This window comes from Balaenoptera musculus, chromosome 1, assembly GCF_009873245.2.
Source record: "Balaenoptera musculus isolate JJ_BM4_2016_0621 chromosome 1, mBalMus1.pri.v3, whole genome shotgun sequence".
Lineage (NCBI taxonomy): Eukaryota > Metazoa > Chordata > Mammalia > Artiodactyla > Balaenopteridae > Balaenoptera > Balaenoptera musculus.
In genome coordinates this window covers 67,583,888-67,598,753 of record NC_045785.1, presented here as the reverse complement: position 1 = coordinate 67,598,753, position 14,866 = coordinate 67,583,888, and the positions used below count along the sequence as shown (strand labels likewise).

Genomic DNA, 14,866 nt, shown 5'->3' with positions numbered 1-14,866 from the left:
AAAAAGTTATAGCTTTATACTTTTGTTTTAGGTGTATTAACTATTACCTTTTTCTCATTATTTTGTTTACGTTTTTGAAGGTTTCCCAATGAGTGGATCATGATGACCGTATTGTAGGGACTTGCCATAGTATGGCTGCTTCCCGATCTACTCGTGTTACAAGATCAACAGTGGGGTTAAACGGCTTGGATGAATCTTTTTGTGGTAGAACTTTAAGGAATCGTAGCATTGCTCATCCTGAAGAAATCTCTTCTCATTCTCAAGTACGATCAAGATCACCAAAGAAGAGACCAGAGCCTGTGCAAATTCAGAAAGGAAATAATAATGGAAGAACTACTGATATAAAACAGCAGAGTACTCGAGAGTCATGGGTAAGCCCTAGGAAAAGAGGACTTCCTTCTTCAGAAAAAGATAACGTAGAAAGGCAGTCTGTAGAAAATTGTGAAAGAAGGCAAACAGAACCTGTTTCACCAGTTTTAAAACGAATTAAGCGTTGTCTTAGATCTGAAGCACCAAACAGTTCAGAAGAAGATTCACCTATAAAATCAGACAAGGAGTCAGTAGAACAGAGGAGTACAGTAGTGGACAATGATGCAGATTTTCAAGGGACTAAACGAGCTTGTCGATGTCTTATACTGGATGATTGTGAGAAAAGGGAAATTAAAAAGGTGAATGTCAGTGAGGAAGGGCCACTTAATTCTACAGTAGTTGAAGAAATCACGGGCTATTTGGCTGTCAATGGTGTTGATGACAGTGATTCAGCTGTTGTAAACTGTGATGACTGTCAGTCCGATGGGAACACTAAACAAAATAGCACTGGTTCCTATGTGTTGCAGGAGAAATCAGTAGCTGAAAATGGGGATTCGGATACCCACACTTCAATGTTCCTTGGTAGTAGGAAGGAGGACAGTTATATAGACCATAACGTGCCTTGCACAAATTCAGAAGTGCAGGTCAAGTTGGAGGACCACAAAATAGTAACTGCCTGCCTGCCTGTGGAACATGTTAATCAGCTGACTACTGAGCCAGCTACAGCCCCCTTTTCTGAAATTCATTCATCTTTAAGGGATTCTGAGGAGGAAGTAGATGTGGTGGGAGATAGCAGTGCCTCAAAAGAGCAGTGTAATGAAAACACCTATAACGCCCTGGACACAAGTCTTGAGAGTATGCCAGTCTCCGGAGAACCAGAACCATCTTCTGTTCTAGACTGTATTTCAGCTCAAATGATGTCTTTATCAGAACCTCAAGAACATCGGTATACTCTGAGAACTTCACCCCGGAGGGCAGCCCCTACCAGAGGTAGTCCCACTAAAAACAGTTCTCCTTGCAGAGAAAATGGACAACTTGAGGAGAATAATCTTAATCCCAGTGAAACAAATGCACCTGTTAGTGATAATATAAGTCAGTCTCTCACAAATCCCGATGAAATTTCTCACAATGAAAAAGGCATATGTTGTGACTCTGAAAATTATGGGAGTGAAGGACTAAATAAGCCATCCTCAGAGGCAAGACTCAATATTGGACATTTGCCATCTGCCAAAGAGAGTGCCATTCCGCACATTACAGAAGAGGAAGATGATGATCCTGATGTTTATTACTTTGAATCAGATCATGTGGCACTGAAACACAACAAAGAGTATGTGTAAATATGGTAACCATGAATTCTGCTTTGTTTATTATTCCCCAAGTTTTCATTTATTCATAAATGTCTATAGCATTTTTATTACAGCTAAAATTAATGCTTTAGCTGAAATTTTGGGTTTAACACAATGATATTCTCAACTCTTAAAAAAAATTTTCCAAAAAAAAAGACTAACATCCAGCTTTATTAGCCTTCTCAATGGTAATACGGTTTTCTAGTTTTGAGATTTCACACATCTCAAATTAGAAAAGACATGTGGAAACATGGTTGATGGTGTTTTTATTTTTAATAAGTTTTATATCATTTGAGTTAATTTATAAAATAGAAACATCTTTAGTTATCACAATACACTTTGATTTATAGTTGTAGAGCTTTATGAAGTGTATATGGTATCCACATAATGTAGAACAATTAATGAGTGAATAAACATCATCCAAATAAGGGAAATCTGGCAGGCTACAAATCTACATTTATCTTAGTTACTTACATCTAATTTCCAATTAAAACTTTTGATTTAAACAATGTGCTTTATGCATCATCTTTGACTTTTGTGATATAGAGAAGTAGATATTACTGTTAATACTGCGACAGCTAGTTGTATGTTGTAATTAGCTTATTAGCAAGAGTTAAGTCTGCTCTATAGTTTACATAAAGCATTTGAGACAGATTTTTTTTTTTCCTGATTCTAAATTATAAGGGGAGACTGTATCTTAAAATACTATCTGTTCTCAACCTTTGTGATAAAGGTACTTTTTAAAATAAAGAATTCCGTGTCCAGATTTATCACGATTTTGCTTAGATTTTCTTTAAAGTACTCTGGGCAATAACAAATGAATTGGAGCTATGTCTAAATCGTGAAAGGAACTGTTAACAAAAGTGCTTATCATAAATATCATGATCAGCAATAGTAAAAGATAGACTTAATCACGTTTACTTCTACCGAGTAGGCTTTTGAATAAATATCACAATCAGATTATATAAACTGTGTAAAAATACTTATTTGAGGAACCTTCTTAATGTTTTTGTTGTGGCAGCTGTCAGATCCTGCTATATATTGGATGAAAGTATCAAATCCTGCTTGTAGAATATAATAATCTTTTACCACGCATTATAGATAGTTTAGATTTGTATATGATAACATGGTGGCCTTTTAGCATAGGTCTCTTTTCTGAAAATTTTCTTCTGTTTTCTTTATAAACAGCATTTTAATATTGTGCTTAATAGATCATTTTATCTGAGCATTTTACTTATTTTGTGGAACTGTTAGCATTTTCATGTATTTGAAATGTTTGAAGTCCAGTTTGAGATGAAAAACAATTCATAAATGAAGTTTTTTCAATTTGAGATAAGTTGAGTTCTTACCATTAGTATCATGTATCAGTTTTCAAAAGTAGAGTTTTTTCCTGCAGGCACTAGGAAGCAGAGCATGTGTCTTGGGGGAAATACCGAAAAGTCTGGAAGTATGCATATTTACAAAATGATATTCTGTTAATCCTATTCTTTGCTTTTTATTGTTTCTTCGGCAAAAGAGGTACTCTCTTATTAAGGGTTAACTGGTTATTAATCATGGAAAATATTTTCCCATTAGTACATTATGTTACTTTTTTGGTAAGCGCTCTTCTGGTGATTCTGAAGAATGATGTTCCTATAAAATGATTATCTAAAGGTAGTGGCCATAACATTTGAAGAGTGAGATGCATATTCCTAAACCTTTGAGAATGAGAGCAATAGTTTCATGGGTTCCTTAGGATATATGGAGTACTTTGGAATTTGGATGATAGTTGCTTTATTAGGACAGTGTTCTCAAGTTAAATTAGTGCCTTGTTGGGTGACTTTGGGCAACAGAATTCATTCCTTCTTGCTTTTTTGCTTTTTCCAAATCTTTTGAAAATAGCACCTTTTGACCCTTCACTTCTAACTTTTTTTTCCCCCAAAGGAAGCAGATCAGGAGAAGTGGGATGGAGAGGGAGCATCTTGATTAGCATCTTGGTTAAAGATAATTTAAGAAAAATTGGGATGAGGTGTTTGATCATATCAGATGTAATCTCTTTCAGTAAAATCCCTGTTCCTATCTAGAACCAGGAGATGGTTAGAGAAAATGTTTTGACTCTTTTTACCCAAATTGTCATTGTTGAAAATAGCATCATGATACCTGTCTAGTGCTTTTAATTCTCAAGTAAATTTCTGGCAGTTGGAAAATGTTAAAAGGTACTTTGGGGAAAGAAAGAAAGAAAAAAAGACACTTGGGATAGATGGATTATTGTCCCCCTGCACACACAGATCTCCACCACTAGGGAATGAGTACTTCCTGATGGCCAGTTTAGAAAATACATTATGAATAGAAGACACTGAGTGTGACGTAGCTCTTTGTCTGGAGCCAGGAGGCCATAGCTCTTTGTTCCAGTTACAGTTCTTTGAATTAACATTAATTAATCAGCAACCTTCTATCCTAGCATTCATCCTATAATTTATCCATCTTGTTTGCAAGGATATCATATACAAGGTCATCTAATCACTTGTAAATGTTTGAAAAGATATTGTATGTCGAGTCCTAGACTTAGACCCAATTCATGGTAATTAGGCCATAGGCCAGAGAAATGAACTTGCGGATATTTTGGGTGCTTGCCCTGTTTCCTCTCTAGATGCCATTCCTCTTCTCCAGCATATAAACCCATAGGTGCTTTTATGTATTTATTTATCCAAATGGAGAACTCCACTGTGATCAAGGGACTAAAGAGTATCTTCTTTTCTGGTGTGATTCCATCTGTGGAGTATTTTACTAGAATATGCCTTCTTAAAGATTAGGGGGTGGGGAATCAAAAAGAAATAAACTTTATCTCAAGACGCTCTCATCTTCAAGGTTGATAGAGTCTGTTAAAGTCGTAGATAATACCTAATGACTCTCTTTTTGGCCTAAATAGCTGGACTAACTGAGATCATGTGCTTAACTGTGTGTGGATTGCTCTTTCTGTTTGAGAATGGACCTTTTGCTGATTTTGAATCAGAGACACTGAAACTGACCTCTAAATTTTGAAGTTCTGGTTCTAGGGAGAAAAGATATGGAAGATTTCAGGCCCTGGGATTTAATGTTCAGAGCTTTCCTTCCAATTCACAAGGCAGTCACTGGAAAATAAATTTTCAAATAAAAATGTGATTTGGTCAGTTGCCTCTGAATTCTCATTGTACAAGAATACTTAAATAAATTTGTACTTGAAGGGCCTTGGATAGCTTCATGAAAGCTTTTATGAACAGATAGAGGGTGGAAAGTCAGATTTAGGGTTTCTAGATTTCTGAGGTCTTACAAATGATTTAACTCATTGATAATATTGCTAATGTTGATATTGATTTGTAAGTTTCTAGATAATGAAAGCGTAAGAGTAAGATAGTTATTGCTCATCTAAGAGTGTTGCTCATGTAGTCTTCAGGTAAAAATCTTGTTTTCAAATCATATTAAGGAATATTACAAGAATTGTAGTTTCAAACTTGATTCTCTGAAAACATTAATGTAGTGAATAATTATGTGTCCTTCTGTTGCACAATGCTTATGAGGAATCATTTGATACTTCATCAGTTTCAGAAGCAACATAGGAAAATCCTCATCAATTCTTCTAGATTCACTACTTCCTATGAGACTGCTTTTTTATTGTTTGTCAAGGTAATTTCTTTCAAAGGACCAGAAAACTCCAAGACTAGGGATGGATTTTGCTTAGAAAGCACTAGAGTTGTCATCCTGCCCTGGATAAAATAATTTTACGTTTGTACTGTGTTTCATAATTTACAAAGTAATTTCATCTAGTTTCTCATTTGACACCCACAGCTACTTGGAAGTAGACAGCATATACTACCAGGTGGCAGTATACAGTCCCTGTTTCCTAACTCATAATCAAGGTTTTTAGGTTATTAAGGTATGATGAATTCTGGGTAGAAATGGGGCTAGAAATTCTTTTAATTGATAGTCTGAACTAGATTCCCTGATCCAATAAAGATTTATTCCATGGACTTTTGGGATTTCTAGGTTGAGTACTCTAATGGAGCAGATCTTGGATACCCAGTTTTCAAAATTTGTTAGCACAAGTTTAAGCTCTGTAATTGTAATCATAATTATTTGGTTTTATCTGTCAGAGAATCAGCCTTATAGGTAAGTAACCTGTTTATTGAATGAAAGACTTTCATGTTCGTTGTTTTTTTTTTTAAATAAATTTATTTTATTTATTTATTTATTTTTGGCTGCGTTGGGTCTTTGTTGCTGTGCGCGGGTTTTCTCTAGTTGCAGCGAGCGGGGGCTTCTCTTCGTTGTGGTCCGCAGGCTTCTCATTGTGGTGGCTTCTCTTGTTGCAGAGCGCGGGCTCCAGGCGCGTGGGGCTTCAGTAGTCGTGGCTTGTGGGCTCTAGAGCGCAGGCTCAGTAGTTGTGGCGCACAGGCTTAGTTGCTCCACGGCATGTGGGATCTTCCCGGACCAGGGCTCGAACCCGTGTCCCCTTCATCGGCAGGTGAATTCTTAACCACTGCACCACCAGGGAAGCCCGTGTTCATTGTTTTGAAGAACATTTTGTTAGTGTGTCTGTGAAGGATAACTCCCATGTACAGTAAACTGGGGAAATATAATTACAGCTACAACTTGACTTTACATAGAGGATTTGGATAATGCTCAAAAAATAGTTTGTGGAGGGTAGTTTAGAATGCAGTTAGGTATATTAAAGTCAAAAGTTACTAGGGAAGACTCATGGGAAAACACTGTGGAATACAAGAGCCAGATTGGCCCCAGTAGTTTGACACAAAGATTAATGGGAGGAGGGAGATAAGTGTCCTAAGTATAAAATTTTGGGTTGAAGTGGAGTAAGCCATTGACTAGTCAAAATATTCAGTGAATTCTTTGTTTTTTTCCTTTGAATACCAACATCTTTTATTTTAACTAATGTCAATGGTTTCCAAAAGTAACTATCTGCCTGTGATTGAACTATATTTGTACTCCAGTGTAATTTAATCTGTTCTTTTTGATTTAGGGTCATCTTTGCTGGCAGAGGTTATGTGGTGATACTTTTTCTGGCATCACTGCCAGAAGGTCTGTTTTCACCTGTGTTAAATGATTTGGGCTTCTCCGCTTTTTATGTTCGTAGAATGTGGCTTCTTTTCGATGTTCTTTTCTAAGTTCTCTGGCTTCTTATGATTTTCTTCTTAATTTTTGTTGACTTTCATTAGTCACTTGTGCTGTGATGGTACTTATCTTCTAATAACTCAGCCTTCCCTTCTAATTGCTTTTAGTTTTCTTTCAAATTGGAAACCAAGAATAACCAAGCTTGTAAGAATTGTCTCATGATTTTTAAGATGCACTGAGAAATTTCTTTTTGATTTAGTAAATGAGCATTACTTCATGAAATTTTTTTTTTTTAAATTTTGGGTTTTCTTGTTTGCTTCCTCTCTGATTTGGAGGCTGTGTCTTATGTAAGTTACCAGGTATCTAAATTTTGAATAAACAGTAGTTGTTTCTTTATACATGGCAATAAATACTCATTAGAAATAAAACCCATCTAAAATAATTATCATTTATTTGAGACTGATTGAAGCTTAGCTTTTAGTTGCAGGAGGTTTATTTCTGTAAATTTTTATAGTAGGCTAAAAATGTTGTATTTTTACGTATTAGTAGCCTATACCATATATACTGTTTCTGTGATGATGCGTGTCATCAGGTATTATAATGTATGGTAATAAGTGGGAAGATCTGTCTGACTGTTCTACTCCTCCTCCCCACCCTCCTCCCTTCCTCCCTCTTTCTTTAGTGGAATCTCTCTACCACATTTCCTTTGCATTATTATGGAAAGCTGCTTCTACTTGTCTCTTTAATTTCTGATTTTAACAGAGGGAAATTTGTAAAGTGATGAGAGGAGACTGAGTAATTTGTTCAGGGTTCTCTCAGTAGACAGAATTCTCTGTAGTGTGTTACGATTTTATTTTCACATATCTAGTAATATTTGTGTGGTGAACACTGTAAATATGTTGTTGACGGTCTGGATTTTGTTCTTTCTTTAAAAAGTGTTGAAATTTGATCTGACAGGCAGTTAATTTACTTGATAATAAGCTTGGTCTTAATAAGGCTTATACTTTTAGCTCTGTTAGGGGGAAGTCCAGAGTAGCCTGTGCTCTAGATCTAGTTTAGCCTCACATCTATGCCATGGCCTTTCTGGTGTCTCTTTTAAAAAGGTCTTTACTCTGGCTAGTTGAAACCCTAATGACTCTAGCTAGCCTCGTGAGAATACTAGTAGTTACTCTTTGCTTGGTCCTGTTTTATATGTGCAGCTTTATGTTCAGCCAAAGACTCTAGGTTTCTGTGTTCCATCCTTTTCTGTTTTGCTTCTTCTTTGGTGCTCTCTCCCACAAATTCCAGCTGCTTCAGCTTGCCCAAACTCTGTTTTCTGTCTCTCTGCTCATCCAGACCCCTTCTTATTTCATGATACTGATGGTACTTCTATGTAGAAAGTGAGTGGGATCCTAGGGCTTAGCTCATTTGTTTGCCCTGTCTCACAGGTCATAGTTCTGCTCTGCCTGTTGTCCATTGTCTAACAGTAATTGTTTCTATATTTTCTCCAGTTTTCTAGTTATGTATAGCAGGAGGGTATTCAGTGTTAGCTACTCTGTCATAACTGGAAGCGAAAATCTCTGATTTAATTTTAATATACATTAGGTGTGTTTTCTTCTCGTGACACTCATGCCCAGCCTACGGTTTGGTCATTTGGAAATGATTTTTTGTTGATGCTCCTGTGACAGTGAGGGCTAGTTTTTTTGTTTTTGTTTTTTAAGAAAAATATTTATTTATTTATTTGGCTGCGCTGGGTCTTAGCTGTGGCATGCAATCTCTTAGTTGCGGCATGCATGTAGGATCTAGTTCCCTGACCAGGGATCGAACCTGGGCCCCCTGCATTGGGAGTGTGGAGTCTTAGCCAGTGGACCACCAGGGAAGTCCCTAGTTTTTAGTTATACCTTAAAAATCAGTTTAAGCAACTTCTTTTTCTAAGAAGCTTAAGTCAGAGAAATTGGAATAATAACAATTTGAATTGAAGAATGAAGGTAAAAGAAACTTGACATTGTTTTAGTTGGGTTGATGAGGTATTGTTATGGTTGAAGCAGAAGTAAAAAATTGGGTTACTGGTTGATATATACTTCAGGAGGAGGATAAAAGAGAAAGTGACATACGAGAAGATACGAAACATTGTTTACTAGGTTTAGAATGGTAGCCATAAATGATTAAGGAGTAATGTAATGTATCTGGATTTTATTTAGCTGTTTTTCTTAGACCCTTCAGATCTTTTTGCTGGACCAAACTTTCTGTATTATATTTTCAGAAAGCCATGGTGAATGTTCCCTTTTTACGACTATCAGTTTAATCCAGTTTCTTGTATATATTTTTTTCTTAAATAAAATTAAATGTAGAGTATTATGCAGAAATCTATTTTGCCTGGTACCATAATTTTTATCATTTGTATTAAGTTGAAAAATTTTGGCTGAACTCTTTCTTTCTTTCTTTGCTACTTTTCACTTGTCTCACATTATCTTTCCCCATAATTTTTAAATGTATTTTTATCATGTTTTAAGTAATAGGTCTCAGAATATAAGAGCATAAGATTATTTTGCTCTGCTTAAACTTTAGTTAGAGAGCAAGGGTCATGCTAAAAGTTTATTGGCAATGAGGGTAGGAAGTGTGAGTGAAAAAGATTACAATGAAAACCTAAAGTATCTTCTTAATAAACACTTGAAAACATATATATGGGTGTGAAGAGTCAAGTTAAAAGCAACAAATATAATATTTTCTGTCAAAATTAGAGGTTTTTTTAAGGCACCAATCATGAGTAGATAATGTTTGTGTTTTTCTTTTTATTTACTTATTTTTTATTTTTGGCTGCACCACACAGCATGCAGGGTCTTAGCTCCCCAACCAGGGCTGGAACCCGGGCCCCCTACAGTGGAAGCACGGAGTCTTTTTTTTTTTTTTAAACATTTTTATTGAAGTATAATTGCTTTACAATGGTGTGTTAGTTTCTGCTTCACAACAAAGTGAATCAGTTATACATATACATATGTTCCCATATCTCTTCCCTCTTGCATCTCCCTCCCTCCCACCCTCCCCATCCCACCCCTCTAGGTGGTCACAAAGCACAGAGCTGATCTCCCTGTGCTATGCGGCTGCTTCCCACTAGCTAGCTATTTTACATTTGGTAGAGAAGCACGGAGTCTTAACCACTGGACTGCCTGGGAATTCCCAGTGTTTGTGTTTTTAAAATGCTAACTCGTTTAATTGTAAAATCTCAATATTTAAAAAATTTTTATTTGTAAATTATTTTCAGAGGTTGGACTAGATTTGAGGAGTGTTCCGGTCCCCTTCCATTACTGTTTTAAACTGGTACTATGGAGCTGGGTAAATGTCTTTAACTTCTATGGTTGTCAGTTTTCTCATCTATAAAGTTGACATGATTTGATTTCTGTAATTCTAATTATTGTTTCATATATGTCTATCTAATCTGTCTATCCATATATATGATTTTGAATTCTCTTTCTCTGCTCTTCCCTTTACTTTTGGCCCTGCTCAGGCTTCAGTTGTTTACTTACTTCATATTTTGCATGCTCTCTGGGCATTCTCACTGCTCTGAAATTGCCATCTTATATACTGATGGATTTCCAAATTTATATGTCCAGTCAGATTATTCTTGAACTTTGGACCGTTTATAAGATATCTCCATTTACATATCTCACAGTAACTCAGTAGAACATGTCTAAAGTTGAACTCATCATTGCTTCCTCCATACACACCCAATAAACAACACCATCTTTTTTACTTAGTTGGTAGGGTCTTTCATTTGCCCAGTCTAGAAAAACGTACTCCTATTTTTCTTCAGTTACTTCTTCACCATACCCTCCTCTCCCACCAATGTTGACTCAACTTTATTTCTTTATTATTAATGTCACTTTCTTACATTAATCTTAAATTAATGCCACTATCTTCTCTTTTCTAGATTATTGGAAATGGTTCCTCAGTTGCTTTCTGTGATGCGAGTGTATTGTTTCCCCCATGGATTCCTGTATTGTAGCTGGCATAAATGTCTTTAAAATAAAACCTATTCTTTAAAATGAATTATTGCATGATTTTAAAATATTCTCCTTTACTTTCTGCCTCTCACGCTATATTTGAAACAGATTAAGCCTTTAGTTCCTTGATGATTGTATTCTTTCACTCTAGAATTTCTCATGTGCCTAACTGCCTGCTCTAGTCCACTCTTACCCCCTTTCCCTGGTTACCTTCCTTTCCCTGTCTGCAAAGGGAGAAGGCTGTCACAGTTTAGATATCATTATCTCTGTGAGATCTTTCATATCTTCCCATGACTGATTAATTACTCCTTGTGTTCTCTGTCATAGCAAATTATAATTTCCTGTAAACATGTACCGTACAGTGAACCTCAAGCTCTTTGAGGTATCCATGCCTTACTAGTTGGTTGATGTATCATCATTGATATGTCAAGCCTTATCCTGCTTTGAAAATGTCAGAAAAATTTGGCATGCTTGTCATACTAGAAATTTTTTTATACCATTAGTTTGACTTTTAAGATTCTGAATTTATGGAGTTAGTATTAGTGATGATTTCCCTTTTTTTTACTTAAAAAAATCTAGACTTTAAATTTTCAAAAGAAAAAAAATGAATAGCCTGCATAATCATTCACATAGTTCACTAAACTCAGGAATTGGGAAGAGATAATGGCAGGGGGTGGGGAGATAAAAGGATGTGTCTCATGATCAGGGATGGTTGTCTGAACACAGTACCTGGTTAAAATAATGTTTCTACATGGTCACATAAAAAAGTAAGCTCAGTTGTTAATACCAGACCCAAAGAGAGGAAGTCATTGTATTATAAAACAAATTTACAAGTTTGGTATGATCAGAATGTTTCACATGGCTTCAGATATATTTTTACAATCTAGAGTTTTGCCAGTAGCCTTTAGAAAGCATATGGAATGATAAGAATTTGGTTGAGGTTGTCTTTATTGAATTGAAGGACTTGAAAGAAAATGTGCATCCCTGTCTATGTATGTGTGTCTGTCCTGTTATTTAAAGATTTTCATCAGAGGTTATTATCCACCTTTCTCTGTACGAACTCATAATTTTGAGTAGATACTAGAAATAATTAAATATGACAAGACATATCCTGTGCCTTTGAAGTTACTGTGAAATGATCAGATACCTTAACAGATTTGTAGTTTGCTTATATTTGAGGTGTGTTGCCTGTTAGAGTATTAGCTTATAACTAGAAATTACTAGCTTGTCGCAATTATTTGAAACTTTAATTTATTTGCAATTCCAGAATAGAAGGTGAACTTTTTAGATGTTACAGAGGATTGTTTCTTAGAGTGGGTAATCTAAAACTCTTGAGTAGGGAAAATACGTGAATCTTGGTCTGACTGGTCAGGATTTTTTCTAGATGACTGTGCAACTTTTATAATATTGACCACAATACAGTTGCACTCAGCTTCCTATTTAAGAAGGAAAACTCAAGAATTCTGTTGAATAGATTTAGAAAAACAGGTACTAGGAACAAGTTGAAAGATCATCTTTTAAGGTTTATTACCACAAGAAACCTGGAGTCTTTAGGGAGGGAAAAAAACCACATTATTTGGAAGGCTATAAAAGTGTGGATTAAAAAGAATGATACTCACATTCTTTTAAAAACTCCCTGTGAAAGCCTTTGTATGGTTCTTCAAAAGGTATTCAATTTAAATACAAAATATTAAAATCCATTAATTAGTGAGGAACCTCTTCAGGTTATTTAAAACTAGTGAGAGAAATAAAGTCAAGGTAGTCAGAGCTTGTTTTAGTAAGAACTTGCTGGTTTCAGGAATCAGAAACCCATTCAAAGTATGTCAAATTAAAAAAAAGTTTATTTTGAATAAATAGTAGACAGTCTTAAGAATATCCAATGTCAGGAAATAAAGTCTAACCAAGCCTCATGAAATTATAACCTGTCAGTATCCAAGATTGTACTCTCTTACCTCTGCTTCTCTTTGTGCAGCACGGACTGTGGTTTTTCTCTTTACCAATGTTTCTTTGCACACTTTTTGCCTTCTTTCCCCCGTAATTTCAGTTTGCGAATGGCAATGACTTCCCACTGTTTGCCCTGATCCCCACACTGCGTGATCTTTATTCTGCAGAGCTGCTTCTCACATTCTCTAATGAGAACCTGGTTATTGACTTTTCAGTAGATGGACTCTCCTGGGTCAGGTTTCTATCCCTGGCAAAATTATCAATGGTCAGGGGTGGAATTACTGTGGGAGGGAGGTGGGGTGGAGCTGGAGGCAGTCTGTTGTGGCGTATCCTTTCTGCAAGGATATCTTCTAGGAAAGAGGTTGGTGGGCAGTGTAGGTGGTCAAAACATGCCCATTATAGAGCAGTTGGTGTTTTGGGTCAAATTGTATTCTTGATTAGTTAGATATCTATAAAATGGGTTGTGGGAACCCTCATGCATTGCTAGTGGGAATGTAAAGTAAAATGGTGCACCCACTGTAGCAATCTGTTTGGCAGTTCCTTGATATATTAAACATAAAATTACCATATGATCCAGCAATTCCACTTTTAGATATATACTGAAAAGAATTTTTAAAAACAGGTATTCAGATAAAAAACCCTTGTACACAGATGTTCATGGCAGCACTGTTCACAATAGTAAGAAGGTGGATACAACTCAAATATCCATAAACTGATGAATTGATTAAAAAATGAAGTTTTATCAATACAGTGGAATACTATTCAGCCATACAAAGGAATGAAGTACTTTTACATGTTACAACATGATGAATTTTGAAAATATTATGCTAAGTGAAAGAAGCCAGACACAACAGGTCACATATTGTATGATTTCATTTATGTGAAATATCTAGAAGAAGCATATTCATAGAGATAAAAAGCAGGTTAATGGTTGCTAGGGGCTGATGGTTGCACAACATTGTGAATGTACTAAATGCCACTTAATTGTATGCTTTAAAATGGTTAAAATGGTGAATTTTTTATTATGTGAATTTTAACACAGTAAAAAGAATGACAAAGTATGGGTGAGGTATGTGCATACCAGAGGATGCTCAAGAAAATCCATTGGGAGATAGGAAGAAAATGCTATTTATATGTATTTTTCCTTATTCTTAAGAATTTTGGGGGTTCTTTGTATATGTTTATAATGTATATAATAAGTACAGTTAAACATATAATTTATAAGTAAGTATATATATATTGGAAGCATGTGCCAGAATTTTTATTTTATTTTTACCAGTAGAGTTGCTTGGTACAAAAATATGAAAATCATTGTTTTTAACAAGGAAAAGTCAGTTATTAATCATTAACTTGTTGCTTAAGCGGGGAGTTTTAAAAAAATATTAGTAGATTCTCTCTTGAAGTCAGGGTTATAGAATCCTAATAATACATTTAGAGAAACTGTTGGCCTCAGCTGGCATTCACTTCACAGTGAAAACAACTTTGGGTTACTTTTAGCCAAATCATGGTGATCTATTATAATTAGACTGACATTTTAAGTATTGCTATCATTCTTAAGAAGAACACAAAGGGATCTTAGGAATTAGAGACTTGTGAATTTTCTTCATACTGGGAAATTGAAGCCAGTAATACTAATGATAATAAATATGAATACTGGTTATTTAGAGAAAGACCAGTGATTTGGGGGAGAGGAATCATGGTTTCTGCAAGGGCAAGGATGGGAAGCATGCCTAGCCAATTAATGAGAATTCTTTAAGAGAAAATTGTTAATAAGATAAAGAGAACTCAGTAATGTATAATGTATGTAGACTTAGGAGCCTTCGGGAAGGTTCCGTGTTATAGTTATTTCCTTTTAAATATGTGATAAAAATATTAGTTAATTTGAAGGGGTCTTTGACATACAGGAATCACATAGTGGTTATATTGATATTAGGTAGCATGTGGCTATAAGGTAGTACTACTGATTTGCTAAGTTTTATTTAAAAAGCAAAAATAAGTAGAACATCTTTCACTTTACAGATATCAGTGCCTCACTTTACTGGACTCAACAACCATCATGCTCAAAATGTTTTTGGAACTCAGTTTGTAACAGCTTACAGAATATCCTCAGTGGCAATTATTTTTGAAGGATATTTAATTTTTACTTGGTTTCTTAATCAGGTTTGGTACAGAAATACAACATGGAGAAATAAATATACTTTGTGT

General features: G+C 35.4%; 1 protein-coding gene across 11 annotated transcripts in view; it reads left to right on the top strand.

The window, feature by feature from the left end:
- The window catches only part of ZZZ3 (zinc finger ZZ-type containing 3), a 113,674-nt gene that overhangs the window by 45,819 nt on the left and 52,989 nt on the right, over positions 1-14,866 (top strand). For all 11 annotated transcript variants that reach the window (XM_036824996.1, XM_036825005.1, XM_036825023.1 and 8 more), the window contains one exon: positions 81-1,636. In XM_036824996.1, coding sequence (XP_036680891.1) covers positions 132-1,636 — 1,505 coding nt within the window. In that variant the 5' untranslated portion in view covers positions 81-131. The remainder of the gene's footprint in view (positions 1-80; positions 1,637-14,866) is intronic.